The sequence below is a fragment of the Rhinopithecus roxellana genome, chromosome 15 (genome assembly GCF_007565055.1).
Source record: "Rhinopithecus roxellana isolate Shanxi Qingling chromosome 15, ASM756505v1, whole genome shotgun sequence".
Lineage (NCBI taxonomy): Eukaryota > Metazoa > Chordata > Mammalia > Primates > Cercopithecidae > Rhinopithecus > Rhinopithecus roxellana.
Genome location: NC_044563.1, coordinates 11,421,382 through 11,448,022, shown reverse-complemented (window position 1 = coordinate 11,448,022; position 26,641 = coordinate 11,421,382). Strand labels below are relative to the sequence as shown.

The 26,641-nt window shown below is 56.4% G+C and overlaps 3 protein-coding genes across 11 annotated transcripts; 1 reads left to right on the top strand and 2 right to left on the bottom strand.

Annotated features, from left to right (window-relative positions):
• Nucleotides 1-89: 89 nt before the first annotated feature.
• NUDT22 (nudix hydrolase 22) lies at nucleotides 90-3,528 on the bottom strand. 2 transcript variants are annotated; one of them, XM_010376954.2, is made up of 6 exons: nucleotides 3,371-3,528; nucleotides 2,667-3,164; nucleotides 2,132-2,230; nucleotides 762-859; nucleotides 536-629; nucleotides 90-256 (listed from the first exon to the last, which is right to left on the bottom strand). In XM_010376954.2, exons 1-6 carry the CDS (start codon nucleotides 3,371-3,373, stop codon nucleotides 116-118), a joined length of 933 nt encoding a protein of 310 aa, XP_010375256.1. In that variant the 5' UTR covers nucleotides 3,374-3,528; the 3' UTR covers nucleotides 90-115. The 2 variants fall into 2 exon arrangements, with proteins under 2 accessions (XP_010375256.1, XP_030773305.1); XM_030917445.1 differs by lacking the exon at nucleotides 2,132-2,230.
• A 21-nt stretch (nucleotides 3,529-3,549) lies between these two features.
• On the top strand, nucleotides 3,550-6,028 carry TRPT1 (tRNA phosphotransferase 1). 7 transcript variants are annotated; one of them, XM_010376936.2, is made up of 8 exons: nucleotides 3,550-3,762; nucleotides 3,942-4,025; nucleotides 4,231-4,312; nucleotides 4,839-5,008; nucleotides 5,093-5,267; nucleotides 5,469-5,525; nucleotides 5,600-5,710; nucleotides 5,838-6,028. In XM_010376936.2, exons 2-8 carry the CDS (start codon nucleotides 3,951-3,953, stop codon nucleotides 5,927-5,929), a joined length of 762 nt encoding a protein of 253 aa, XP_010375238.1. In that variant the 5' UTR covers nucleotides 3,550-3,762; nucleotides 3,942-3,950; the 3' UTR covers nucleotides 5,930-6,028. The 7 variants fall into 7 exon arrangements, with proteins under 7 accessions (XP_010375238.1, XP_010375229.1, XP_030773308.1 ...); XM_010376927.2 differs by having other exon boundaries at nucleotides 5,600-5,978; XM_030917446.1 differs by having other exon boundaries at nucleotides 3,611-3,750; nucleotides 5,600-5,978.
• Nucleotides 6,029-6,290: 262 nt separating this feature from the next.
• On the bottom strand, nucleotides 6,291-24,379 carry FERMT3 (fermitin family member 3). Of its 2 annotated transcripts, none has more exons than XM_010376901.2 (15): nucleotides 24,224-24,379; nucleotides 23,515-23,688; nucleotides 19,895-20,128; nucleotides 19,568-19,687; nucleotides 19,296-19,464; nucleotides 18,992-19,094; nucleotides 11,353-11,460; nucleotides 11,053-11,187; nucleotides 10,923-10,972; nucleotides 10,697-10,821; nucleotides 10,394-10,500; nucleotides 10,051-10,284; nucleotides 9,583-9,707; nucleotides 6,934-7,075; nucleotides 6,291-6,808 (listed from the first exon to the last, which is right to left on the bottom strand). In XM_010376901.2, exons 2-15 carry the CDS (start codon nucleotides 23,672-23,674, stop codon nucleotides 6,629-6,631), a joined length of 1,992 nt encoding a protein of 663 aa, XP_010375203.1. In that variant the 5' UTR covers nucleotides 23,675-23,688; nucleotides 24,224-24,379; the 3' UTR covers nucleotides 6,291-6,628. The 2 variants fall into 2 exon arrangements, with proteins under 2 accessions (XP_010375203.1, XP_030773304.1); XM_030917444.1 differs by having other exon boundaries at nucleotides 23,515-23,685; nucleotides 24,224-24,374.
• Nucleotides 24,380-26,641: the final 2,262 nt, after the last annotated feature.

The window sequence follows — 26,641 nt, the reverse complement described above, 5'->3', positions numbered from 1 at the left end:
GTTTTTTCCCCCCCAGGTCACTTGTCCTGCCTTACGCACTCAGGGCCCACTGTTCCTCTCTGTCACAGAAATAGCAGATGCCAACGGAATCCAAGAATTAAGTCCTTTATTATCTTCAGAGCGGTGGGAGTAGGGCTGGGGACCCTAGGGCTGCTCCGGTGGGACTTCCCTGAACCCGGTTGTAGAGGATGATGGCGCCTTTGGCAGAGGGGCAGAGTTCAGCCCACATCTCCGCCTCCTGCAATCTCCGCACGTTCTGTGGGGAGACAACAAGACCCAGGCATTCAAGCTTGCCACATCTCCTGCCAGGGCTGTGCCCAGAATTCCTGAGCCTCAGAGACCTCTGCACTGTCCTTAGGGAGGCATGTTAAGGGGCTGAACAGGTTCCTGGACCTTTCCCTTGCACTAAGGGCAAATCTTGTGCCTCTGGAGGGAATTGTGACCCAGCCAACACCTCCCCTACAAGATAATGCATTGCCAGGCCTCTGCAGGCTCCAGCCCTGGCCTCCAAGCAAGATGGTTTGTCACTCTGCACCTGTGTCTCCACAAAGATGATTCCTGTAGACTCGTGGGCCTCGGGTCCCCCACTCAGGTAGTGCTTTCTCACCTGCTCAGAAGTCAGGCTGCACCTGGACAAGAACACAGGGTGGCTTAGTGGGTGACCAGCCCCTGCGGGGTCCCTGTGGAGCCACAGCTGCCTCAGCCCACTCCTCACCACCCACCTCCCCAAGACCCAGGATCATGTACCCAAGCCCACTCACTGGACATAGAACTCGGCACTGGCTCGGCCAGCACTGGTCTCGTTTCGGGCGATGCCCAACAGCAGGGGCTGGCTCAGGGTGAGCAGCGGCAGGTTCACCTGCGGTGGAGGGGGGAGGGGGGAGGTCCCCCCTATCAATCCCACTGCCCACATCCCTGCCCCTCTCAATGAAAAACAGCCTGTTGCCTGTGTACAGCACTTTACAGCCTGTAGATCAAGGGCCTGGCATCACAGAATGTCAGATGATGGGCATGTGTGTTTTACAGGTACACCAAAACCAAAGAGATTGAACACGTTGCCCAAGGTCACCCAAGAGAAGTCAATTTAGTGACTGGGACTCCCACTTACTCCTTTTTCCGTTTTTTTTTTTTTTTTTTTTTTTTGAGATGGAGTCTTGCTCTGTCGTCCAGGCTGGAGTACAGTGGCGCCATCTCAGCTCACTGCAACCTCTGCCTCCCAGGTTAAAGTGATTCTCCTGCCTCAGCCTCCTGAGTAGCTGGGATTACAGGTGCACGCCACCATGCCCGGCTAGTTTTTGTATTTTTAGTAGAGATGGGGTTTCTCCATGTTGCCCAGGCTGGTCTCGAACTCCTGACCTCAGATGATCCACTGGCCTCGGCCTCCCAAAGTGCTGGGATTACAGGTGTGAGCCACCACGCCCTGCCACACTTACTCCTTTTTCAACAAACTTGGGGAGTAGGTAAGATATTTATCATTGTTTCCATTGAAAAGAAGAATCCTTGGCCGGGCAAGGCATGATAATCACTTGAACCCAGGAGGCAAAGTTTGCAGTGAGCCGATATGGCACCACTGCACTCAGCCTGGGCAACAGAGCAAGACTCTGTCTCAAAAAGAAAAAAGAAAAGAAAAGAAGAGGAATCCGCTGGGCACAGTGGCTCACATCTGTAATCCCAGCATTTTCGGAGGTTGAGGCAGGCAGATCACGAGGTCAGGAGATCGAGACCATCCTGGCTAACATGGTGAAACCCTGTCTCTACTAAAAATATGAAAAAAATTAGCCAGGCATGGTGGCGGGCACCTGTAGTCCCAGCTACTCGGGAGGCTGAGGCAAGAGAATGGTGTGAACCTGGGAGGCGGAACTTGCAGTGAGCTGAGATTGTGCTACTGCACTCCAGCCTGGGCGACAAGAGCAAGACTCTAAAAAATAGAAAAGAAAAGAAGAAGAATCCAAGGCAGAGAGTACTGCGGGCTAGAATTCCACTCCTAGTATGCCTAGCTGCAAAGCCAACTTCTTCTATCATTGCTGACCAAATGCCTGCAGGCCTCCCGCCAGCCCAGATCTGTAGAATTCTGGCAAGTCCTAACCCCTCCCTTCATGTCTACCACCCTGTCCAGGTCAACCTCACTCACCTCATCACAGATCTCCTGAAGGACACTGGAAAAGAGCTCACGTACCACCAGCTCCCCAGCGAGGTCCTGGTGCTGGGGGCTGTCACCAGGGCACAGGGCCTGTGAGAGGTCAGGCTCAGCTCCTGCTCCCCACCTCTTCCCCCTGCCCCATCTCAGGACCAGCAAGCCTATACCTGCTGGCCCTAAGGGCCTGATGTGGCACAGTGTAAGAGAGTTAGTGATCCTGAGTCTGGTGTCCTTTTCCTGGCAGACAACCAGAGATCCAGCTTCAAAGGGGACACACAGGGGTCAGGGGTCGGGTAGGGCATCTTCTTCCTGTGTCCAGTTTTTCCCCCCTGTGTTTTCTAGTTTCTCACAGGACTGGGGCAGGGGTCAGTGGGGAGGCAGCTGGACTGCCCTGAGCAAACTTTCAGAGAAACACCAGGCCAATTTTCCCTTTAAGGAATGAGGAACCCAAAGCTGGGAGGATTGGGAGGGTGGAGAGCTGCAGCTCCTTTGAGCTGTCTGGGTCTTTGTGCCCAGCCTGGCATCTCACCTGAGGCTCTGGGTGCCCACCAGGCACATCCACCAGCCCAGGGGCCTCAGCCACCTGCCGGGAGCGGCGCAGGAAGACAAGGAAGTCATCGGCCGTGGCTAGTGCTGCGCCCACCCCCAGTGGGTCCGCCAGATAGGCCTGCGTGTCACCCCAGTCGGTGGCTCCCTGCTGTCGCAGCCAGGCAGCTGAGCTAGACCAGTTGGTGCCCAGGAAGTCTCGGTAGGAAGTAAGGCCCACGCGCAGAAGCAGCTGTGGCCCCCGAGGGCCAATGGGCGCCAGGGTGGCTGAGTGCAGGCGGAACTTGGGGGCGTTGAAGAGCCAGGGTTGGGCCTTTAGCCGGGTCTCCCAGATGGCAGTGATGGCCTCGTCCCCACCTGGCAGTGGGCGTCGGTCGTGGGCGGGGCTCAGCTCGGCCTGTACTTGCTCCCGGGGCAGGCCCCCGCCAGGGCACTGCAGCAGCAGGGTCACCTCAGGATCCATGATCTGGACGGGGCAGCTCTGGGGGAGGATAGAGCCAGGCCTGTCACCCAGGGGGGCCACTACCACTCCTGGGCTGCGCAGCTGGCCCCGTCTGTCGCAGACCTCCTGAGGGTACCCGCAGCCCTTCTCCACCCCCCTGACCACTCCCTGGGCAGTAAAGCTCCAGTTCTTCCCGCAGGAGCCCCGAGTCCCGCAGGGTGTCCGGGACGCCCGGGCATCCCTACCATCCGGAGGTCTTGGGTTCAGGCGCCCCCAAATGCCCATGCCCCTCAAACCCAGGGGTCTGCCTCCGACTCGGGACGCGCGGGGACCCCTTTCCAGGGCCCAGAAGCTCCAGCCTCCAGCCGGAGATCCCCGGCCTCCAGTTCACGCAGGCCCCGCCCCTTCCCCGAAGCGGAAGTGCCCGCCCCCTTCCCCCGCGGCTTTTCATTGGCGGGCCCGCCGCCCGCCCCGCCGGGGTCAAGGAGGGTGGAGGTTTGTCCCCGCAGCCCCGACACTTCCGCCCCATCAGTCTGCACGTCGGCCCTGCCTCCCAGACCACCTTGCGGGGGGGCACCAGTGATCTGGAGTGTGGGGCTCGGCCTCCCTGCGCTGCTGGCTGACGGTGTGACCTTGGGCAAGTCTGGCCTGCTGGGCCTTAGTTTCCCTCTCTGCAGCAGAGCATGGGGGTGGTGAACTTAATGAGCCGTATACTCCCACCCAGCGCTCACTTCCTGAGGCTTTGTGACTTTCTGGGAGGGGTGGGGACGTGGGAGGGGCCTTAAAGCAGTACCCCCTCGTCACTGCTCCCCACAGGTCTTGGCCATGAACTCCTCAGGAGGAGAAAGGCAGGAAGCAGCAGGGTCCAGGGGTAGAAGGGCCCCCAGATCCCGGGAACAGGTGCGCGCCTCCTCCCCACCCCCTCCCACAAGTCCAGGCTCCCTGGGAGTTGCTGGGGGAGGAGTTGAAGGGTCCTACTATTCCTGGAGACCACCTGGCACTCCTTTCTCTCTGGGCTCTCTCTGCAGTGGGTCATTGATGGTTCAGGATGGGCAGCAGGGCAGGGTCACCATGGAGACCAGGGTCCACTGCTGGGTTCTTTCAGGACCGAGACGTGCAGCTGTCCAAGGCTCTGTCCTATGCCCTGCGCCATGGGGCCTTGAAGCTGGGGCTCCCCATGGGAGCTGGTAAGTAGGGGCCTTGGAGGCTGGGGCTTGAGCCCAGAGAGAAACGTGAGCCTGTCTGCGACCCCTCCCCCATGGCTGCCTCCACTGCTCCCTGAGGAAGGCACGGAGGGCACTTCTTCCCCATGCACAGAGGAGAGCAAGGTCTAGAGGCCCTGTCATGTCCACAGCAGACTGAGGAGAGTTCTTGTCTGGGCCAGGCCTGGTGACCGCCCCCTCCAGCCAAGCAGCCAGATCAGCACTTACTCCGAGGGTGTACCCCGGAGGGTATGGGGCAGCTGGTGGTGTGAGTGTGCACTCCAGGCCAGCGCCATGCTGAGCACTCACCTCCCTGCCCCTCTGTGAGGCAGATCCTCATTTTATGTAACTTGAAAAAACTGGGACCCAGAAAGGGGAGACTCAAAAGGTCCTACAGAGGATGCCCAAGTGATCTCCAAGCCCAGGCTTTGTTTCGGTTGCGTGTAGCTCCCTGTTAATCCTGGCCCAGTCCAGAGCAAGGTTGGCTCCTGAGCACCCTGCCTGCCCACAGATGGCTTCGTGCCCCTGGGCGCCCTCCTGCAGTTGCCCCAGTTCCGCAGCTTCTCTGCTGAAGATGTGCAGCGCGTGGTGGACACCAATAGGAAGCAGCGGTTCGCCCTGCAGCAGGGGGATCCCAGCACTGGCCTTCTCATCCGGGCCAACCAGGGCCATTCCCTGCAGGTCAGGGTGAGGGGACAAGTACGAGAGCCAGATGGGAGGGACCCCTGCCTGCGAAGGGGGTCTCACTGCTGCCTATTCAACCAGGTACCTGAGTTGGAGTTGATGCCCCTGGAGACGCCACAGGCCCTGCCCCCGATGCTAGTCCATGGTACATTCTGGAAGCACTGGCCATCCATCCTACTCAAGGGCCTGTCCTGCGGGGGAAGGACGCACATCCACCTGGCCCCAGGACTGCCTGGAGACCCCAGTGTCATCAGTGGTCAGTGCCCTTCCCTCTCATCTAGCTACTCCCACCCACTCTGTCCTCCCAGGTCCCCTCCAGAGGTTGCAACACTTGTCTGAGGCCACCCCATGCCTGGCATGGAGCAGCAACCCTGCAATCCCAGCCCAGGACCCTAGTCTGCCCAGGTTGCTGACTGCCCTCTAGGTGCCCAGTCCCCAGCTTCAGCTGTCTCTGCAGGCATGCGGCCCCATTGTGAAATAGCTGTGTTTATTGATGGACCCCTGGCTCTGGCAGGTGAGTCTGGACAAAGCAGGGGCTGGCCTTGCCTTCAGGGAGGGCATGAGTCACATCTCTGGCTCTGTCAGCAGATGGAATATCCTTCTTCCGCTCTGCCAATGGGGTGATTCTGACTCCAGGGAATACTGATGGCTTCCTGCTTCCCAAGTACTTCAAGGAGGCGCTGCAGCTACGCCCTACCCGTGAGAGCCACCACGCCAGCCCCTATCCCTTGTGCCTGAAGCCTGTGCCTTCTACCCTCACCTCTCTCCTAGCTTCCAACCCCAGACTGACTTAGATCTCCCTTTAACCAACTCTTATCTCTATCAGGAAAGCCCCTTTCCTTGGCTGGTGATGAAGAGACAGAGTGTCAGAGTGGCCCCAAGCACTGCTCCAGAGAAAGGAGAAGGATCCAACAATAAAATATTAATTTATAAAAAAGAAATTTTAAAAAGTGACAAGAGCCGGGCGCGTTGGCTCAAGCCTGTAATCCCAGCACTTTTGGAGGCCGAGATGGGCGGATCACGAGGTCAGGAGATCGAGACCATCCTGGCTAACACGGTGAAACCCCGTCTCTACTAAAAATACAAAAAAAAACTAGCCGGGCGAGGTGGCGGCGCCTGTAGTCCCAGCTACTGGGGAGGCTGAGGCAGGAGAATGGCGTGAACCCGGGAGGCGGAGCTTGCAGTGAGCTGAGAACCGGCCACTGCACTCCAGCCCGGGCGACAGAGCGAGACTCCGTCTCAAAAAAAATTAAAAAAATAAAAAAAGTAACAAGAAAGAAACTCCAGTTTGAGACCATGTTTCATCATCCTGTAGCTACATCCGGTCTTCCTTGTGTGCTAGGGGACTGCAGATAGCTCAGGGGTATCACCCTCAGCCACTTGGACAAGGGAAGGGGGCACCGCAGGAGCTCAGGGACCCCCACCCCCATCCCTGGCCTGGGTGATGACAGCGTCTGGCCCTGCCAGGTCTTTGGCCTGCACAAAGTCAGTGACTGCAGGTGAAATGCCCAGCTGGGTGCCTGCCTGGAGCGGGTGTGGGGCAGTGAGCCCCTGTGGGTGTGGGCTTGGGAGTTGCCGTGACAGGTGGTGAGCAGGGCAGGGGCAGTCAGATAGCCCTCAGAAGGCCTCATGGCCCCCTGTAAGCTGCAGGAAGAGGTCTTCATCCAGCTCCTCCCCACGGGCCCGCTCCCGCGTCGACAGGAAGATGTAACCCCCGATGTACTCGTGTACAACTCGGCAGCTGGCAGACACGCAGCTGAAGGCCACATTGATGTGCTCATCAAACTCGATGGCCACCTGAAGGGCAGACAGTCAGAGGGGCAAATGGGGGTGGGATATGGGAGCAGCCCCTGCCCTACCCTGGCTGGATACAGCTCCGGCCTGGCACCTGTCCCCCATCCATACCCTGGGTCTGGGCCCACCTGCCGGATGTCCCAGTTGACATTCCACTGGCGCATGTTGCTGAAACGCCAGGTCTTGACCACGTCGCCCACAGCCAAGTCGATGCGGATCAGTCGGTTGTTGGCGATGCCCAGGATCTCGTCTTTCCTACTGCCCTTGAACCTGGCCCCCAGCAGGAGAGAATGAGCCAGGGCTCCACCCTGCATGGCCCAAGCCCGCCCAGACAATGTGGCGCTGTGCTGGAGAGCCAGCCTTTCCCAACTGCAGCTCAGCAGCTCTGTGACCCTGAGCAAGCCATTTGGGTTCCCTGGGCCTCAAGTTTCTCATCTGGAAAATGAGGGTTAATTGATAGAATCCCCACAACAGCATTTAGCAGCATCAGGCAAACAGGCCATGCCTTTAAATGGTAACTTTTGGTTTTTGGCATCATCCTCATCAGCTGCTGTCTCGATCCCTTCTTTGCAGTCTTAGGAAACAACTGATCAGAGGGGTCCTCTCCCTGTAATGGCATCCACCTCTATGGCCAACCCAGGCCCAGACAGTGAACTGTCCACAACAGAGCTGCAGCGAGAACTGGTTCTTCTGCTCTCCTGACCTGAACTTCGTCTCTCTTTTTTTTTTTTTTTTTTTTTTTTGAGACGGAGTCTCGCTCTGTCACCCAAGCTGGAGTGCACTGGCCAGATCTCAGCTCACTGCAAGCTCCGCCTCCCGGGTTCACGCCATTCTCCTGCCTCAGCCTCCCGAGTAGCTGGGACTACAGGCGCCCGCCACCTCACCCGGCTAGTTTTTTGTATTTTTTAGTAGAGACGGGGTTTCACCGTGTTAGCCAGGATGGTCTCGATCTCCTGACCTTGTGATCCGCCCGCCTCGGCCTCCCAAAGTGCTGGGATTACAGGCTTGAGCCATCGTGCCCGGCCTTTTTTTTTTTTTTTTGAGACAGTCTCGCTCTGTCACCAGGCTGGAGTGCAGTGGCGTGATCTCGGCTTGCTGCAACCTCCTCCGCCTCCCTAGTTCAAGCGATTCTCCTGTCTCAGCCTCCCTAGAAGATGGGATTACAGGTACGCGCCACCACACCTAGCTAATTTTTGTGTTTTTAGTAGAGACGGAGTTTCTTTTTTTTTTTTTTTTTTTCTTTGAGACGGAGTCTCGCCCTGTCGCCCAGGCTGGAGTGCAGTGGCTTGATCTCAGCTCACTGCAAGTTCCGCCTCCCGGGTTTACGCCATTCTCCTGCCTCAGCCTCCTGAGTAGCTGGGACTACAGGCGCCCGCCACTTCGCCCGGCTAGTTTTTGTTTTTGTATTTTTTAGTAGAGAAGGGGTTTCACCGTGTTAGCCAGGATGGTCTCGATCTCCTGACCTCGTGATCCACCCGTCTTGGCCTCCCAAAGTGGTGGGATTACAGGCTTGAGCCACCGCGCCCGGCAAGACGTAGTTTCACCATGTTGGTCAGGCTGGTCTCGATCTCCTGACCTCATGATCTGCTTGCCTTGGCCTCCCAAAGTGCTGGGATTACAGGGGTGAGCCACTGCGCTGGCTCTTTTATTTATTTGTTTATCTACTTACTTACTTGAGACGGAGTCTCACTCTGTCGCATCCAGGCTGGAGTGCAGTGGCACGATCTTGGCTCACTGCAACCTCCGCATCCTGGGTTCAAGAGATTCTCCTGCCTCAGCCTCCCGAGTAGCTGGGATTATAGGCACCTGCCACCACACCTGGCTAATTTTTGTATTTTTAGTAGGGACTGGGTTTCACCATGTTGGTCAGGCTGGTCTCACACTCCTGACCTCAAATGATCTGACCACCTCGGCCTCCCAAAGTGCAGGTATTACAGACGTGAGCCACCGCGTCCCACCTATTTATTTGTTTTGTTTTGTTTGTTTGTTTGAGGCAGAGTCTCGCTCTGTCACCCAGGGTGGAGTGCAGTGGTGTAGTCTCATTTCACTGCAACCTGTGCCTCCTGGGTTCAAGGGATTCTCCTGCCTCAGCCTCCTGAGTAGGTGGGACTACAGGTTCATGCCACCACACCCAGCTAATTTTTGTATTTTTAGTAGAGACAGGGTTTCACTATGTTGGCCAGGCTGGTCTCAAACTCCTGACATCATGATCCGCCCACCTCGACCTCCCAAAGTGCTGAGATTACAGGTGTGAGCCACCGCACCTGGCCCGGCCTATTTATTTTTGAGACAGAGTCTCGCTTTGTCACCCAGGCTGGAGTGCAGTGGTGTGATCACAGCTCACTGCAATCTTGACCTCCCAGGCTCAAGAGATCCTCCCACCTCAGCCTCCCGAGTAGCTGGGACTACAGGTGACCACCACCGTGCCCAGCTAATTTTTTACAATTTTTTGTAGAGACAGGGGACTTTCTGTGTTGCCCAGGCTGGTCTCAAACTCCTGGGCTCAAGTGATCCTCCTATCTCGACCTCCCAAAGTGCTGAGATTACAGACATGAGCCCCAGCACCTGGCATGAGCTTTGTCTCTTATGTTTTTTGTGGAGGGACAGCATGAGGGGCACACATGGGGCCCTCAGTAGGGCCTGCTTACAAGGAACAAGGGAAGGGAGTCTTCGGGGTGCCTGTCCAGAACCCACTCTTGGGATGTGGGCACACAGCAGCCGGGTGGCAGGTAAGGGCAGAGATGGTGCTGGGCAGGGGGATGGGCTGGGGGCCATACCTGACCATGACATAAGAGATGCCGAAGTCGGGCAGGGACTGCCAGGCCTGGATGAAGCGCAGCTGGGCCTCTGCCAGCGACAACTGGGCCACATTCTGGTGGGCTTCCAGGATCCGTGGAGTGAGCTGCAGGACCATACTGGTGATGGGCTGCCACACACTATTCCCCTCTTCCAAAGTCACCGAACCCCCACCTCCCCATCAGGGTGACAGCATGTGAGCCTGGGAAGGGACAGTGCCCACGGGCCACCAAGGTACAGATTTGCAGTGTGCCAGGCTGCAAGGTGAACATGGGCACCTGGACCGTGACTCCTCCCAGAGGGTGGGTACCAGCCGCGCAATCTCAGGGACGCAGTGGGAGAAGCCCAGTGAGCACGTAGCTTTCCTGAGGAAGGCTCTGTGGAGACCCAGGGGTCGGGGGTCTCCGGGTAAACACTATGCTCATTCCCACCCTGACTCCTCCTGGTACCTGCTTGGCCTTGAACTTTCGCTGGAAACGGGGGGCAACCAGGCCATAGGGGTTGAGGCCTTCAGCAGAGGCATCAGGGCCCTGGGGGTGGTTGCCGGGGCCCCCGCCACCCGTGCGCTGCAGGCTGAGGAAGGCCAGGATGGCCTGCACCTCACTGGCGTAGCTGCTGTCGGCCATGGTGCGGCCTTTGGAGGCCAAGCGGCAGCCAGCCATCCAGCGGGCATACTGCTGCTCCTGGGCGAGAGGGGTGAGGGGGACAGTGCTAGACAAGCTTGATGCTCCTCAGCCCCTGCCCCTACCCCAGCTCCTGCCCAGCTCTGGCCCCTGCCCGGCCCTCACTCACATCCTGGCACCGCAGGTAGATCTCACTCATGCCCTCAGGGGAGGGCACTAGGAGTTTAATGCAGAACTTCTGGCCGGAGACGTTAACATCGGGGACCACCTCACAGCCTGGAGGGAGAGAAGCGGTGGTCTAGGAGGTCGGGAGGGGAAGAGCCGCCTGAGGTCCTCGAGTGCATGCTAGCCCCACACCGTCACCTCAGGACAGAGAGCGTCTTTCCCCATCTCCAGGAGGAAATGGCCAGTGAGAGCATTCACCTGCCTGGCCCACAGGTGGACCCCACCAGCCCTGGCCCTGTGCACTCACCCTTGAGGTTCAGCTGCTGAATGGGGTCCCCAGGGGCCTCATCCTGGCTCTTGTAGTAGGACAGTGTAGTCTCCTTAAACACCACCCAGTGCTGGCGGTAACCCTTCAGGGTCAGCTTCCGGGGCCTTCATGGGGTGTGGGAGTTTGTGAAAGGCCGCCTCGCCCCCTCCCTCCATACGCAGACCAACCCCTCCAGCAGGGCTGCCTACTCTGGCCCCCAACTCACCGGAAGATTCGGAGATGGTCCTTGAGCTCTGGGATGGTGGTGAGGCTGTCCTGTGGGAGGACCAGAGTCAGAGGGGCACCTGGTGCCTCACACTTGTCCCTCCCCAGCCCTTCCCCGAGCCCCTCCTCACCAGCACATCCGTGGGCGCCGACCCCTCCAGCTTCACCTCCAGATTGCTCAGGGCTGCATCCAGGTCATCCAGCCCTGGGTCTGTGCCAGCCGGCTCCCCCACCTCCCCACTCTGGGACAGCTTGTTGATGTGGTACTAGGAGGTCATGAAGCCAGGGAGGGCTGAGTCCAGCAACGTGGTCCCCTAGCAGTACCCCCAGGTCGGGCTTCCCTGGAGGTAGCCCCCACTCAGGAAGGCCCTTCCTGCCCTGGGACTGGCCCACCTCCCAGCTGCCCTGGGGCCCCCAGGCCTGCCTGGTACCTGCAGGGCAGCAAACACCATCATCTCCTCCTCAGTGCAGTCAATCTCCTCCAGTAGCAGGTCCCACCGGGCCTGCTCATACAGCTGCGTCAGCCGCACGGGGTCTGTCTGGAGTGGTGGGAGGGGAGGCTGGGCTGGTCAGGTGCCAGCTGCCCTGGATGCCCTGCACTCAGCCCCTGCCAACCTTGGCCTTCTGCCCTGCCCTCCTTGCTAAGGCAGATTCATTCAGTGGCTGGACATGGGCAGCAGACCTCAACTCCACCCTTACAGCCTGCCAGCCCCCTGCTGCCAGCCCCCCAGGCCTGCACATCTAAATCTTGGCTCAGTTGTGCAGATGTTTACTGTGTGTTGGCATGCTGCCCTGGGTGCAGGGGAGACCGAGTAAACCCATCAATAAGTCAAGTAATTCAAGGCTGCAATAAACACTACCAAGGAAACAGTTTCCACAGCGAAGCTCAGGTTCAATGGAGATGAGAGAATGGAACATGCGGAAGCAGTCAGGGAAGGCTTCCCTGAGGAGGTAACAAGCTGAGTAGAGACAGGAAGGATGACAATGGGCCACTCAAGGGAAGAGTGAAGGAAGAGGATTCCAGAGAAAAGTGACAGGGAGGGCAGAGATTCCAAGAGGGGATCCCAGTTACCCACAGAAAACCAACACTCTCGCTAAAACCCACCCAAAATTGATAGCAAAGGTTTAGGAAGGCACACCCAAAAGGACAAAGGAGAGGCCGGGGCGGTGGCTCTCGCCGGGAATCCCAGCACTTTGGGAGGCCAAGGCAGGCAGATAGCTTGAGCCCAGGAGTTTCAGACCAGCTTGGGCAGCATGGTGAAACCCTATCTCTACTAAAAATACAAAAAATTAGCCACGTGAGGTGGTGCACGCCTGTAGTCCTAGGTACTCAGGAGGCTAAGGTGGGAGAATCACCTGAGCCCAGGAGGTTGAGGCTGCAGCGAGCTGTGATTGCACCACTGCACTCCAGTTTGGGGTATAGAGACCTTGTCTCCAAAAGAAAGAAAAAGAAAACAATTTGAAAGATGGAGAGCAAACTGTAGATGGGAACTGGGTTTTGCAGAGAGAGCTGGAGCCTCACGCCTTTTCGCTCTCCTGTCTGGTAAATCCACCAATGAGACTTGAAAATAGGCAGAAAGCAAGCAGCAAAAAGAACAGAGATCTGAACAGAGGCATCCAGTTTGCATGGTGGACCCCTGGCAGACTCTGATGCGGATCCTCTGAGTGAGATGCAAGGGCGAGCTGAAGAGAGGACTGGACAAAGTCCATGAAAAAAAGCAGGCCCCTCCCCAGCTCCGTGCAGCCAAGTGATGGCAAGCAGGCACCTGGCAGAAGCTGGGCCCACTCTCTGGAGATGCTGAACCAGATGCATCCTTGCATTTGGTACCCCAGACACAGCTGGATGGGGTGGGGGTTGCACTAGGCTGAAAAAAGACTGTTTTTTTTTTTTTTTTTAAGATGGAGTTTTGCTCTTGTTGCCCAGGCTGTAGTACAATGGCATGATCTTGGCTCACCAGAACCTCTGCCTCTCGGGTTCAGGCGATTCTCCTGCCTCAGCCTCCCGAGTAGCTGGGATTACAGGCATGCGCCTCCACACCCAGCTAATTTTGTATTTTTAGTAGAGACAGGGTTTCTCCATGTTGGTCAGGCTAGTCTTGAATTCCCAACCTCAGGTGATCCACCTGCCTTGGCCTCCCAAAGTGCTGGGATTACAGGCGTGAACCACCGTGCCTGGCAAAAACACAAATTTAAAGAAAGCTGGCATTCAGATGAGTGAGACACCCACAACTTTTCCCACTTGTCACCCAAGACATTGGCAGGGAGCCTTCTATCTCCACTTGAAAGATCAGTGGGGTTGCCACTGAGAGGCTGAGCCACCAGAGAAATGCCCGACAAAGAGTGGCAGCCCAGTCCCATCGCCTCCAGGGGGCCACCAAGATGCCAAACCCTACTCACACACTCAGGGTCTCCAATTAGTTTCTTAGAGCTTCACTTTTAAATATGAATAGACAGGCATGGACTACCCACATTTAAGGGAAGCTTCAGGAGTGAACCATAGAGACCAAGACAACAAGAATAAAAGAGCTTGGAGGAAATGAAGGCCGGGCAGGGCGCACAAGAGAACTTCAAACGCGACTCAAAATCCTTATAGAGTACAAAAATTAGCTGGGCATGGTGGCACGCGCCTGTAGGCCCAGCTACTCAGGAGGCTGAGGCAAGAGAGTCGCTTGAACCTGGGAGGTGGAGGTTGCAGTGAGCCAAGATCGTGCCACTGCACTCCAGCCTGGCAACAGAGCAAGACTTCATCTCAAAAAAAAAAAAAATTCCTTATAGAGTCTGGGCCTGGTGGCTCACGCTTGTAATCCCAGCACTTTGGGAGGCTGAGGCGGGCAGATCACGAGGTCAGGAGTTTGAGACCAGCCTGGCCAACACGGTGAAACCCTGTCTCTACTAAAAATACAAAAATAATTAGGCCCGGTATCGTGGTGCATGCCTGTAATCGCAGCTGCTCGGAAGGCTGAGGCAGGAGAATGGCTTGAACCCAGGGGGCAAAGGTTGCAGTGAGCCGAGATTGTGCCATTGCACTCCAGCCTGGGTGACAGAAGAAGACTCTAACTAAAAAAAAAAAAAAAAAAAAAAAAAAAAAAAAAAAAAAAAAAAATCCTTACAGAGCTAAAGCACTGCATTCATAAAACAAGACCAGAATATTCTTTTTTTAAAGGAATGTTAACTGGGTGCAGTGATTCACGCCTGTAATCCTAGCACTTTGGGAGGCTGAGGCGGGCAGATCATTTGAGGTCAGGAGTGTGAGATCAGCCTGACCAACATGGTGAGGTTTCACACCCTGTCTCTACTAAAAATACAAAAAAAATTAGCCGGATGTGGTGGCAGGCGCCTATAATCCCAGCTACTCAGGAGGCTGAGGCAGAAGAATCTCTTGAACCCAGGATGCGGAGGTTGCAGTGAGCCAAGATCGTGCCACTGCACTCCAGCCTGGGAGCGACAGAGTGAGACTCTGTCTCAAAAAAAAAAATCCCAACTTCTCAGGAAGCCGAAGCGGGAGATCACTTGAGACCCAATCTCGGTAACGTAGCAAAACTCCATCTCTAAAAAATTTTTAAAGAATTAGCCAGGCTTGTGGCACATGCCTGTAGTCCCAACTACTCAGGAAGCTAAGGCAGGAAGATCGCTTGAGCCCAGGAGTTCAAGGTTGCAGTGAGCTGTGATCGCACCACTGCACTCTAGTCTGGGTGACAGAGTGAGACCCCATCTCTAAAAATAAAAAAAGAAAGATAAAAATATAAATTTGGTTCTATTAAAATTAAGAGCTGCTGTTTATCAAAAGAAACCATTCAGACAATTAAAAGGCAAAGCACAGAGAGGGAAAATATATTCACAGTGTATTTATCTGGCAATGTGCTCATATCCAGAATATATAAAGAACTCCTACAAATCAATAAGAAAAAAACAAATGACTGAATATGACAATTGTCAAAATATTTGAACAAAAACCTCACAAAGCAGCATTTCCAGACGGCTAATAGCCATATGAAAAGGGACTCAGGCCAGGCGCGATGGCTCATGCCTGTAATCCCAGCACTTTGGGAGGCCGAGGCGGGCGGATCATGAGGTCAGGAGATGGAGACCATCCTGGCTAACACGGTGAAACCCCGTCTCTACTAAAAATACAAAAATTTAGCCGGGCGTGGTGGCGGGCGCCTGTAGTCCCAGCTACTCAGGAGGCTGAGGCAGGAGAAGGGCATAAACCCGGAAGGCGAAGCTTGCAGTGAGCTGAGATCCGGCCACTGCACCCCAGCTTGGGCGACACAGCAAGACTCCGTCTCAAAAAAAAAAAAAAAAAAAAGAAAAAGAAAGCATGGCTGGATGCGGTGGCTCATGCCTGTAATCCCAGTACTTTGGGAGGCTGAGGCAGGCAGATCACGAGGTCAGGAGATTGAGAACATCCTGGTGAACACGGTAAAACCCCATCTCTACTAAATACATCTCTAAAATACAAAAAAAAAATTAGCCAGGTGTGGTGGTGGGAGCCTGTAGTCCCAGCTGCTCCAGAGGCTGAAGCAGGAGAATGGTGTGAACCTGGGAGGCGGGAGGCGAGGAGGAGCTTGCAGTGAGCCGAGATCGTGCCACTGCACTCCAGCCTGGGCGACAGAGCAACACTCTGTCTCAAAAAAAAAAAAAAAAAAAAAAAGAGAAAACGCTATGGCCAGGCGTGATGGCTCATGCCTGTAATCCCAGCACTATGGGAGGCCAAGGCAGGGGGATCACCTGAGGTCAGGAGTTCGAGACCAGCTTGGCCAACACGGTGAAACCCCATCTCTACTCAAAATACAAAAAGAAATTAGCTGGGCACGGTGGCGGCAGGCATCTGTAATCCCAGCTATGTGGGAGGCTGAGGCAGGAGAATCATTTAAACCCAGGAGGCAGAGGTTGCGGTAAGCCGAGATCGCGCCATTGCTCTCCAGCCTGGGCAACAAGAATTAAACTCCCTCTCAAAAAACAACAACAAGAACAAGAACAACAACAACAACAACAACAACAACAACAACAAAAAGCCCTATAAAGGAACACTCAAAAAACAAGAGCTCTTGAAACTTAAAAACATAGTTACAGAAATTAAAAATTCAATAGGTGTGGCCGGGCGCGGTGGCTCAAGCCTGTAATCCCAGCACTTTGGGAGGCCGAGACGGGCGGATCACGAGGTCAGGAGATCGAGACCATCCTGGCTAACACAGTGAAACCCCGTCTCTACTAAAAATACAAAAACTAGCCGGGCGAGGTGGCGGGCGCCTGTAGTCCCAGCTACTCGGGAGGCTGAGGCAGGAGAATGGCGTGAACCCGGGAGGCGGAGCTTGCAGTGAGCTGAGATCGGGCCACTGCACTCCAGGCCGGGCGACAGAGCGAGACTCCGCCTCAAAAAAAAAAAAAAAAAAAAAAAAATTCAATAGGTGTTTTAGAGGATAAGTTGAGGAGGTCTCCAGAGAGTAGAACACGGAAAGAAAAAGAACCGAAAAATAAGAAAGAAAAGAAAAGTTTCGGCCGTGTGTGGCAGCTCACGCCTGTAATCCCAGCACTTTGGGAGGCTGAGGTGGGTGGATCACCTGAGGTCAGGAGCTCGAGATCAGCCTGGCTAACATGGTGAAATCCCGTCTCTACTAAAAATACACAAAATTAGCCAGGCGTGGTGGTGGGCTCCTGTAATCCCAGCTACTAGGGAGGCTGAGGCAGGAGAATTGCTTGAATCTGGGAGGTAGAGGTTGCAGTGAGCCAAGATCACACCATTGCACTCTATCCTGGGCAACAAGAGCGAGACTCCATCTCAACAACAAAAATAAATAAATAAATAAAATTAGCTGGGCGTAGTAGTGTGTGCCTGCAATCCCAGCTACTTGGGAGGCTGAAGCAGGAGATCGCTTGAACCCAGGAGGTGGAGGTTGCACTGAGCTGAGATCGCGCCATTGTACTCCAGCCTGGGCAACAAGAGCAAAACTTGTCTCAAAAAAAAGAAAAGAAAAGAAAAAGGCAATTATGAACTTCAAAAACATTTGAGCAAAAAAGGAAAAAATAATCATAGTTACTCTGTGGCTTAACTAGGAACACTATTTATATGTGTTACTATTTACAGCCGTATCACATTGTTTTAACCAAAGACTATAGATACTACTCACTTAGAAAGATGCAAGGAAATGTGTGTATTGTGTGGGCAGGGAAGAGAATGTAAGACGGTGAAACCTTCTCGCAAAGTCAATAGATAATGTGTGAAATGGCAAAACAAAGAGGTGGAAATATGTCATAGAGAGGAAAACACTAGAATAAAAAGGCACAGCCTGCCCGACGCAGTGGCTCACGCCTGTAATCCCAGCTACTCGGGAGGCTGAGACAGGAAAATTGCTTGAACCCAGGAGGTGGAGGTTGTGGTGATCTGAGATCGTGTGATTGCACTCCAGCCTGGGCAACAAGAGCAAAACTCTGTCTCAAAAAAAATAAAATTAGGCCAGGCTCAGTGGCTCACTCCTATAACCCCAGAACTTTGGGAGTCCGAGGTGGGTGGATCACCTGAATCAGGAGTTCGAGACCAGCCTGACCAATATGGTGAAACTCCATCTCTACTAAAAAAATACAAATATTAGCCAGGCATGGTGGTGGGCGCCCACCTGTAATCCCAGCTACTCAGGAGGCTGAGACAGGAGAATTGCTTGGACCCAGGAGGAGGAGGTTGCAGTGAGCCAAGATCACGCCACTGCACTCTAGCCTGGGCAGCAGAGCAACACTCCACCTCAAAAAAAAAAAAAAAAAAAAAGCCAGGTATAGTACATGCCTATAGTCCCTGCTACTCAAGGAGCCGAGGCTGAAGGATCACATGAACCTGGGAGGTCCAGGCTGCAGTTAGCTAGGATCACACTACTGCCCTCCAGTCTGGGTGGGCGACAGAGCAAGACTCTGTCTCAAAAAATAAAAATAAAAAAATATACAAACAAATAAAGCTTAGGGGAGAGCCATCTGAGCTGGAGATATCAACTGGGAGAGAGTGTGGAGATGGTATTGAAATCCACAAGACTGGAGATGACTGAGAGGGAGGGGAGAGAGCAGAGGCCCAGGGCGGAGGCTGGGCAGAGCCTGGGGCTCGCCAACACCGAGGGGCCATGGAGAGGAGGAGGGAGAGTCACAGAGCCTGGCAGAGTGGCTTGGGGAGAGGCCACCCCCCAAGCAAGTGGACAGGAGGCTTCAGGAGGAAGATATTCCGGAGGAGTGGTCGGGGTGGTATCTATGTCACAAGTAAGTGGTCAAGTAAGAAGCAAGTAGGACATGGCCAGGGGACAGACAGCCTGGAGGCGTGGCCACCTCAGCAGGTGTGCTTCTCATGTGTGGATGGTGACAAAAGATACAGAATAGCTGTGGCCAAGGAGTGAGAGGGAGTCGAACAGCACCCAGAGAAAGCTTGGAAGCAAGAAGTGGGATTCTGCGGCGCAAGTGTTCAAACAACTACGATGTTTTGCAGAGAAGGGGGGCAGAGAGGCGGGGTCTATGGGTAGAAAGAGCAACCTGTGGGCTTCTGGGAAGTTTTGGAGATGGGCAAGAAGCACATTGCATGGAGCACTTTGCATGGAGCATTTTGCCTGGAGCATGTTGGTTGCCAATGAAAGAAGGGAGGAAGAGTGGACAGGGCACAGAGGGGCTACCCTGCAAAGCTTCCTTCCTCACCCACCCCCAGGTCCTGCAGTCCCAAATGCTGCCCCCTCCAGGAAGCCTTCCCAGAGCTCCCAGGCCTGGGCCTCTCCCAGGCTTCTCAGGGGCTCCCCCACACACACTGTCTACGAGGATCTGTGGGTCTTAGCTTCCTCCTTGACGGCTCCCTGGGAAACAGGCACTGAGACTTATTGGTCTCCATCTGCTTCAGCATCTGCCCGGGGCCCAGGATCTGGCCCAATGCTGAGGTGAGTAGATGAGTTTCAGTGTGTGTTTGTGGGGTCAGTAAACAAAGGTGTGGATGGACAAACGAGCAGAAGGACAGGCCACTACAAGTCACTAACATCCCAGAGCCCATACCCCAGGCCCTAGGTCTCCATGTCTCATGGACTTGAGGCCTGCTTTCTCCCTGCCCCGGCCCACCTTGGGATCCAAATCGAAGAAGCTGTAGTACTTGAAGCGCAGCCAGAGTACGTCCCCGGCCTTGATGCCCTGCTGCATGAGACACCGCGACGAGTCCAGCCACCTGGGCCGCAGCAGAGGCAGCAGTCAGGGCTGCGCCAGGTACGGCCCTGGGGTGGGGAGGGGGGCTGGGCTGGGGGGACAAGCACATACAGAGAAAAGGCCTGGAAACGAAGTGTGGATTTGGGGTGGGCACAGACATGGGATAGGGGGTGGATCCTGGGTGGGGGAGCCCCGACACAGGGGGCGTGGCTCCTGGGCCCACCTGCTGTGGAGCTGGGTCTTGTCTGACAGGGAGCTGGGCCGTGGCAGACGCTGGAGCAGGAGGGGGTCAGGTGGTGGCTGGGGCCGGCTCAGCATGTGGTAGCAGGCCTCCGTCTGGGCGCTGTCCGAGAAGTGAGCTGGCATTCCCCGGAACAGTGCAGGTGCCACGCCTGGAGTGCAGGTTGGGGGTCAACCAGGCCAGTCCCCCAGGGTTGGAACTCACAGGCCGGCCCCTTTCCCCATCGCCCCAGGCCCACCCCTACCTGCACTCACCCCCAGCCAGGACGACCTTGCTCAAGTCATAGAGTTCTTCCTCTGGCTCCTTCTCTTTCTTCTTCTTCTCCTTCTTCTCAGGAGCCCGGAGCAGGGACAGCTCCTCGGGGTGCCGGATGCCTGAGGGGACCTGGGGTCTCAGCGGGACGAGGTCCTGCTGCAACTTCCCCACCTCGCCCATGGGCACTTGGGGCAGGTCACAGCCCTGCAGGCAGGGTGGCAACCCAGACAGCAAGGACAGCATCACCAGAGCTGGGCCTGGAAACGGGGGTACCTGCCTCTTTGCATCACCCTCGTGGGCCAGGGGGAATCAGCCAGGCAACTCACTGAGGAGGCGGCAGATGGCAGCCACAGCCTGGAAGAGCGGCTGGGAGAAGCTGGCGCGGAGGCGCAGTGCACGGCGGTTGGGCAGCCGAAGGATGACGGGCCGGTGCTGGGGCCCAAAGAAGAGGCGTGCGTCGGCCAGGATCCCATACTTGTCCAGTGTCCAGTGGGTCTGCAGCAGCCACTGCCTCTTCTGTTCCCACCAAATGGCGTGGTCTGACCAGTCCTGCTTGCGATCTGTGGGGCACGGGGGCACATCTGGGTCCAGCCTTCCTCCCTGCTGCCCCCAACACCCAGCACAACCCCAGGATTCAGAAGCCTGGGGTGACCATTCCCCTGCCCTGCCTAAGCCAAGAGTGGAGCAGCCTGGGCGGGCCTGGGGTCTACTCCATGGTAACAGCAGCAGGGCTCTCTGCAGGCAGCCCCCCTGATTGGCCTTCTAGGCTTGGCTTCTATATCGCTTCCCAGGGGAGCTCTCCAACCCAGAATCTGGGTGCCCCAATCTTAGCACCCCATCTCTTGCATTCCAGCCCACTGGGCTCCCTCCACATGACGCCCCCTCTGTCCTCCCATAATCCATGGTTTAATGGCCTCTGCCTTGCATTCTGGGGAGCTCCCAGAGGCACAGACTACATCCGTCTCACTGCTGTATATCCTCAGGGCCTGGACCTGTGTCTGGCCTGGAGCAGTGGGCACTCAATATTTATAGGTATTAGCTGTGTGACCTTGGACAAGCCACTTAACCTCACGGGGCCTCAGTTTCCCTGTCTGTAAGATATAATAACCATCTTACAAACTGGGACATGGAACAATGCCTCCCATGTGGTAGGTGCAGAGTTTGTGGCAAACTCGTGCACGCACATGACGATCCATGAGTGGGCATTGAAGTAGAGATGTGCGTCTGTCCCTTGTCAGCCAGCTGGGAGCTGGAGACACAGTAATGGAAGGCACAGGTCTCCCTGCCTCCTCCCTCCAGGAGCATGAACAGGCAGGAGGAAGCGTAGGAAAAAGGCTGCCGGAAAGCTGCTCTGGGTGCACAGCCCTTGAGAGTTTGTGAAGCCCTGTTTCCTGAGTTCCTCCCAAGTCCTCCCAGTGAGTTTTCTGATTCCCACTGCATCCCACCCGCCTCAGCCAGCCCCCAACTCCACTGCTGCACACGCCCGGCATCACCACTGCTGCCAAACCAAGAGAAGTGCCTGTCCTGCTGTGCCTCCCCTCCCAGGCTGGGCCCTTCCCTCCTGGGTGCCCGGGCGGGGCCCTGGCTTTGTGCCACTGCTTCCCCTTCTCTTGGCTCCTTGCTCTTCTCCTGTCCCCTCTGGCCCCTCTCCTGACCTGCCCTTTACCTTGTCCTTTCCCCAGGTTCGGCCTGGGACCCTCTTCTCCTGCCTTGGCCATGTCCCCTTACTGGGTCTCCCTATTCTGTGGCTTCAGTTGCCATTTTCTGCCACAGCCCCATGCGTGGCTCTCAGCCCAGTCCCTGCCCCCGGCCCCCAGCCAGAAACCCATGAGCTGCCAGCTGAGGGGCCTGTCCACCGCCTTCCTCCCTTCCAGAACCCTCTGTTCCCCTGGCCAAGTGGCTGACACTGGGACTGTAAGCACCACGACTCCTGGTCCTGGCTTTTGGTGCTCAGCTCAGACTCGCTGTGCACAGAGGCGCCCTCTCCTCTCCAGCTCCCTACGCCACCTCTCAGGGTTGGGGGAGGCGGACTCGCGCCAGAGGCCCAGGCATCCTCCCTTTCTCTTTTTTTTTCTTTTTTTTTTTTGAGACGGAGTCTCGCTCTGTCACCCAGGCTGGAGTGCAGTGACCGGATCTCAGCTCACTGCAAGCTCCGCCTCCCGGGTTTACGCCATTCTCCTGCCTCAGCCTCCCGAGTAGCTGGGACTACAGGCGCCCGCCACCTCGCCCGGCTAGTTTTTTTTGTATTTTTTAGTAGAGACGGGGTTTCACCGGGTTAGCCAGGATGGTCTCGATCTCCTGACCTCGTGATCTGCCCGTCTCGGCCTCCCAAAGTGCTGGGATTACAGGCTTGAGCCACCGCGCCCGGCCCCTCCCTTTCTCTTCTAGCCGCCACATGTGATCAATGCCAATCCCACCTCCAAAATCCACTCTCCTCTCTGTCCTCCTTGCCCGGCCTTAGGAGGCCCTAGTGTCTCTAACCAGGATCACAGCCTCCTCAGGGCCCCACAGCCTCCAGCCCTTCGCCTTGCTGCTGACTTTAGCAGGACAGCCTCCTGCTGAGAACCCTTCGGTGGCCACCTTCCCCTCCAGAAGAAAGTCTAGACCCCTTCTGGAGGCCTTCAGTGCCGTGCAGAGCTTGCCAGGCACCATCCAGCCTCATTTCTGGTCACACTCCCGGCATCCTCACTGGCCAAGAGCCCTAATTCACAGCCCTCCGAGTCCCAGAGCCACCACCTTGCTCCTCCCTGCTGAGGCCACCTCCCAGGACTTCACCTGGGGTTATCCCCATCCTGGGCTTGGAGCAGCCCCCTCCTCAGGCTCCAGGCCCCCAAAATAGCTCCCTCTGTGCGGCAGCCGGCACGCAGCCCCCACGGGTCAGTCTCACCCGTTGCTCCAGGAGGCCAGGGACTGGCCCGGGGTGGCCAGGCTGAGCCTCAGTAGATAGAGCTGATGTGCTTAGGAGTGACAGTATCCCTACCACAGGGAACAAAGAGCTAAAGGGACTTGCCCTGGGGTGCCCAGAAGCGGGTAGCGCAGCGGAGTCTGTCTGACTCCAGGTTAAGGCCTCCTGTGTTACCCTCGTGCCATGCCCTGGGGCCACCCAGATCTTCACCGCCCTCTCTCTGTTCCTCACTTCTACTCTCACAGCTGCTCCGGGCGCTGCCACTGGCAGCTCCCCTTGCGGCCTCAGCCTTGTGGCTGGGCTACTCTGGGCCCTATCCTCTCCATAGTTGGACTGACCTCCTCCTGGGCTGCATGTGGTAGCCTGGCGGGGTCTGAGGAAGCCTCCCTGCCGTCACCCACCCCCCCGGCACTGGCAGCCCAGGCCCAGGCTCTTGGCCGGGACTGTGGTGGGCCTGCCTTCCGGCTCTGCCTATCGGGGTATTCCTGCTGCCCTCTCAGGAAGGGGTAGCCCCCACCGCTGGCATGGAAAGAAGATGAGGAGCCCCTGTGTCACTGGCCCCGTGGCCCTCCATGACTGATGCCACAGGCTGCTCTGCTGTAACTTCCTGTGGGGGCAGGGGCAGGGCCTTCCCACCCAGGCTGGGCCTGTCACCAGTCTGCGGAGAACTTCCGCCAAGTGTAGGGAGTGTGGGGGCAGGCCCTTAGGTCACCTAGACCCCCTCAGGCCTCAGCAATGTGACTTTGGCCTTGGCCCAGGCCAGACCACTCCTTCTGCTCTTATTGGTGGCTGAATGGGGGATCGTTGCTGGGTCTGATCTTTAGCAGACCAGCTGGAGCAGGAGGGAGGGAGGGAAGAGGGTGGGAGGGAGAGAAAGTTGGGGAAATGTCTTTTTTGGAACCAAATGATTAAGCTAATGCCTGAGTCACTGTGACACCATTATCGCGAGCTAAGCAGCAGGGATGGCCCGGAAGTGCCCGGAGACACCCGTGGCGGCCGCCCGTGGTACTGAGTTCAGCAGGTGGGCGGAAGGACACTCACTGATCTGCTCCACAATCTTCAGGAGCACCCCGCCGATGTGTGACTCCCCAGTGACCCGCAGGGTGACCGACTCGGCCTCCGGGTCCTCCTCTCCCACAAACACCCGCAGCTCCCACGACGAGTCGATGTAGTCCCCGGAGGCTGTCTTCATCCCCGCCATGGCTGCGGCTGCTGCTACAGAGAGTGGGAAAGGAGGCAAGGTGGGCAGGCCCTGGTAGGCTCCTGGGTTTGGGCAGAAGAGTTCTGTGGTGCCCTGGACACACCCAGGGGAAAGCCGCTCATGAAGGAGGGCAGGAGCGAGCCCCCAGGCCAGTATGCCCGTGGTACCCTCAGACCATCTCACCAGCGCTGGCGCTTGAGCTATGAGGGCCCTCAGAGACCATGTAGTCCAACCCGCTCCCATCCTACAGACAGGCAGACTGAGGCCGGGTAAGAAGGGGCTCACTCAGGACCACCCTGCTCGATGCCAGCCCACAGCTCACCCCCAGACCCTCAGGGGCAGCTGCCCACTCTGGCCATGACTTCGTACCCAGGCCAGGAAGTAATTCCGATCCTGGCCCACAACTCAATGCCAACATCACAAACCAGCCAAAGCCTCCCCGGGGAGGTGGAAAGTTCAGGCTGCCGCATGGCGAGAGGCAGGCTGGGCAGAGGCTGCAGGAGGATAAGGAAGAGAAGGGCCTGTGGTCCCAGTGAGGCCCGAGCTTACCTTTCCTGGCAAGGGCTGGGGGCTGCAGGTGGGCCTCAGGCTACACGCCTGAGGGCTGTGGGCTTCCTGCCCTCCTTTCTCTTTGGAGCTTCCTTCGGCGCAGCCCTTGCCTGTGCCTTATCACGAGCAGGGCGGGCTCAGCCCCTCCCCAGGGCGGGCTGGCGCTGGGTGCAGGAAGCACGCTGCCAGCCCGCAAAGGGTTCCAGGGGCCCCCACCTTTGTCCCCAGAGAGCACAGGAAGCTAGGGAGAGCCGGGCTTAGCGACTCAACACCATCAAAAACGCCCCCTGCCTCATTTGGAGGGAAGCTCAGTGCAAACTCAACAAGGCCCCTGACTGTTTGTGTTCAGGGCTAGGTCCACCTTTGTGGGAAGCATCTCCCATCCCCAGCCTGTCACATGAGGCGGGGACCTTGGGCTTTGAAACATCACTGGGCTGCCGGAGGGAGAGCTCAGGAGTTGACAGAGTGTATCCAGGTTATTTGGGACTCACAGGTCAAATCAGCTCCAGTTTGACTGTCCCTATCAACCAAAGATCCCTCAAGGCCCCAGAGGGAAACAAGTCCATTTTGCGGTTTTTCCTAGCTCCGCATAGGGCTTTTTTTTTTTTGAGACGGAGTCTCGCTCTGTCGCCCAGGCTGGAGTGCAATGGCCGGATCTCAGCTCACTGCAAGCTCCGCCTCCCAGGTTTAAGCCATTCTCCTGCGTCAGCCTCCCGAGTAGCTGGGACTACAGGCGCCCGCCACCTCGCCCGGCTAGTTTTTTCTATTTTTTAGTAGAGACGGGGTTTCACCGTGTTAGCCAGGATGGTCTCGATCTCCTGACCTCGTGATCCGTCCGTCTCGGCCTCCCAAAGTGCTGGGATTACAGGCTTGAACCACCGCGCCCGGCCAGGGCTACTTTCAAACTCATGAACTCAGACCTGCCAGGTGAATGAGTGAACAGAACTTGGACCTGACCATTCACAACCTCCCGGGCCCTCAGGCCCCCCAGCTCCAAACACACCTCCACTGTGCTCCACTTGGACGTGCCTCCCTGAGTCCCCACAAGGCTCACTCCCATCAAGTCCCTGCTTAGGTGTCACCTCAGGGGTCTCTGGTGGTCTATACCCTCCTGCTCATCACGTCCTAGGATGTGGGCTTCAGTAGAGCAAGGCATATCCGCCACCAGCTCTGCGCACAACAGTGGTCTTTCCAGCGAATACACTGGGGACCGGAGCAAAGAGGGTGGGCAAGCCTGGGGGCAGCAGAGTCCTGCTGATGGAGGAGGCTGCCTGAACGGCGTCACCCAGATGAGGAAGGGGGCGGCCTGCCGGGGATTCCCAGGGGAAAGCAAGCTGATGAAACCAGCAGCAGGAAGTCCAGCCAGCTGCTAGTCTCAGAGACTTCCTAGCCCAAAAAGCAGCACTCTTGGAGCAAATGAGGAAGTTTTACTCCTGCCCCAGAGGCCTCCCCAGTCCAGGAAGACAGCTTTAGAAAACGCAGCTTTTTGCAACCATGGAAAAGTGTAAAATTAAAGCTTAGAACCCTAAATTCTCAGGTGAGAGCCGTGCATTGTAACCATCACCCAGGCCGGGTGCGGTGACTCACGCCTGTAATCCCAGCACTTTGAGAGGTCAAGGCAGGTAGATCATGAGGTCAGGAGATTGAGACCATCCTGGCTAACATGGTGAAACCCTGTCTCTACTAAACATACAAAAAAAAAAAAAAAGAAATTACCCAGGCGAGGTGGCGGACGCCTGTAGTCCCAGCTACTCGGGAGGTTGAGGCAGGAGAATGGCGTCAACCGGGAAGGCGGAGCTTGCAGTGAGCCGAGATTGTGCCACTGCACTCCAGCCTAGGCGACAGAGCGAGACTCCGCCTCAAAAAAAAAAAAAAAGAAAAAAACAAATAAAAACCCATCACCCAGTGGGGTGCGGTGGCTCATGCCTGTAATCCCAGCACTTTGGGAGGTTGAGGCAGGCAGATCGCTTGAGGTCAAGAGTTCGAGACTAGCCTGGCCAATATGGCAAAACAGCTGTCTCCACTAAAACACAATTATTAGCTGGGTGTGGTAGCAGGCTCCTGTAATTCCAGCTACTGGGGAGGCTGAGGTAGGAGAATCACTTGAACCCAGGAGGTGGAGGTTGCAGTGAGCTGAGATCGCACCACTGCACTCTGGCCTGAGACTCTGTCTCAAATAACAAAACAAAAACAAAAACAATCCATGACCCAACTCCTAAATCTTTATTTTTTTTTGAGACAGAGTCTCACTCTGTCGCCTGGGCTGGAGTGCAGTGGCCGGATCTCAGCTCACTGCAAGCTCCACCTCCCGGGTTTACGCCATTCTCCTGCCTCAGCCTCCCGAGTAGCTGGGACTACAGGCGCCCTCTGCCACGCCCGGCTAGTTTTTTTTTTGTATTTTTTTAGTAGAGACGGGAT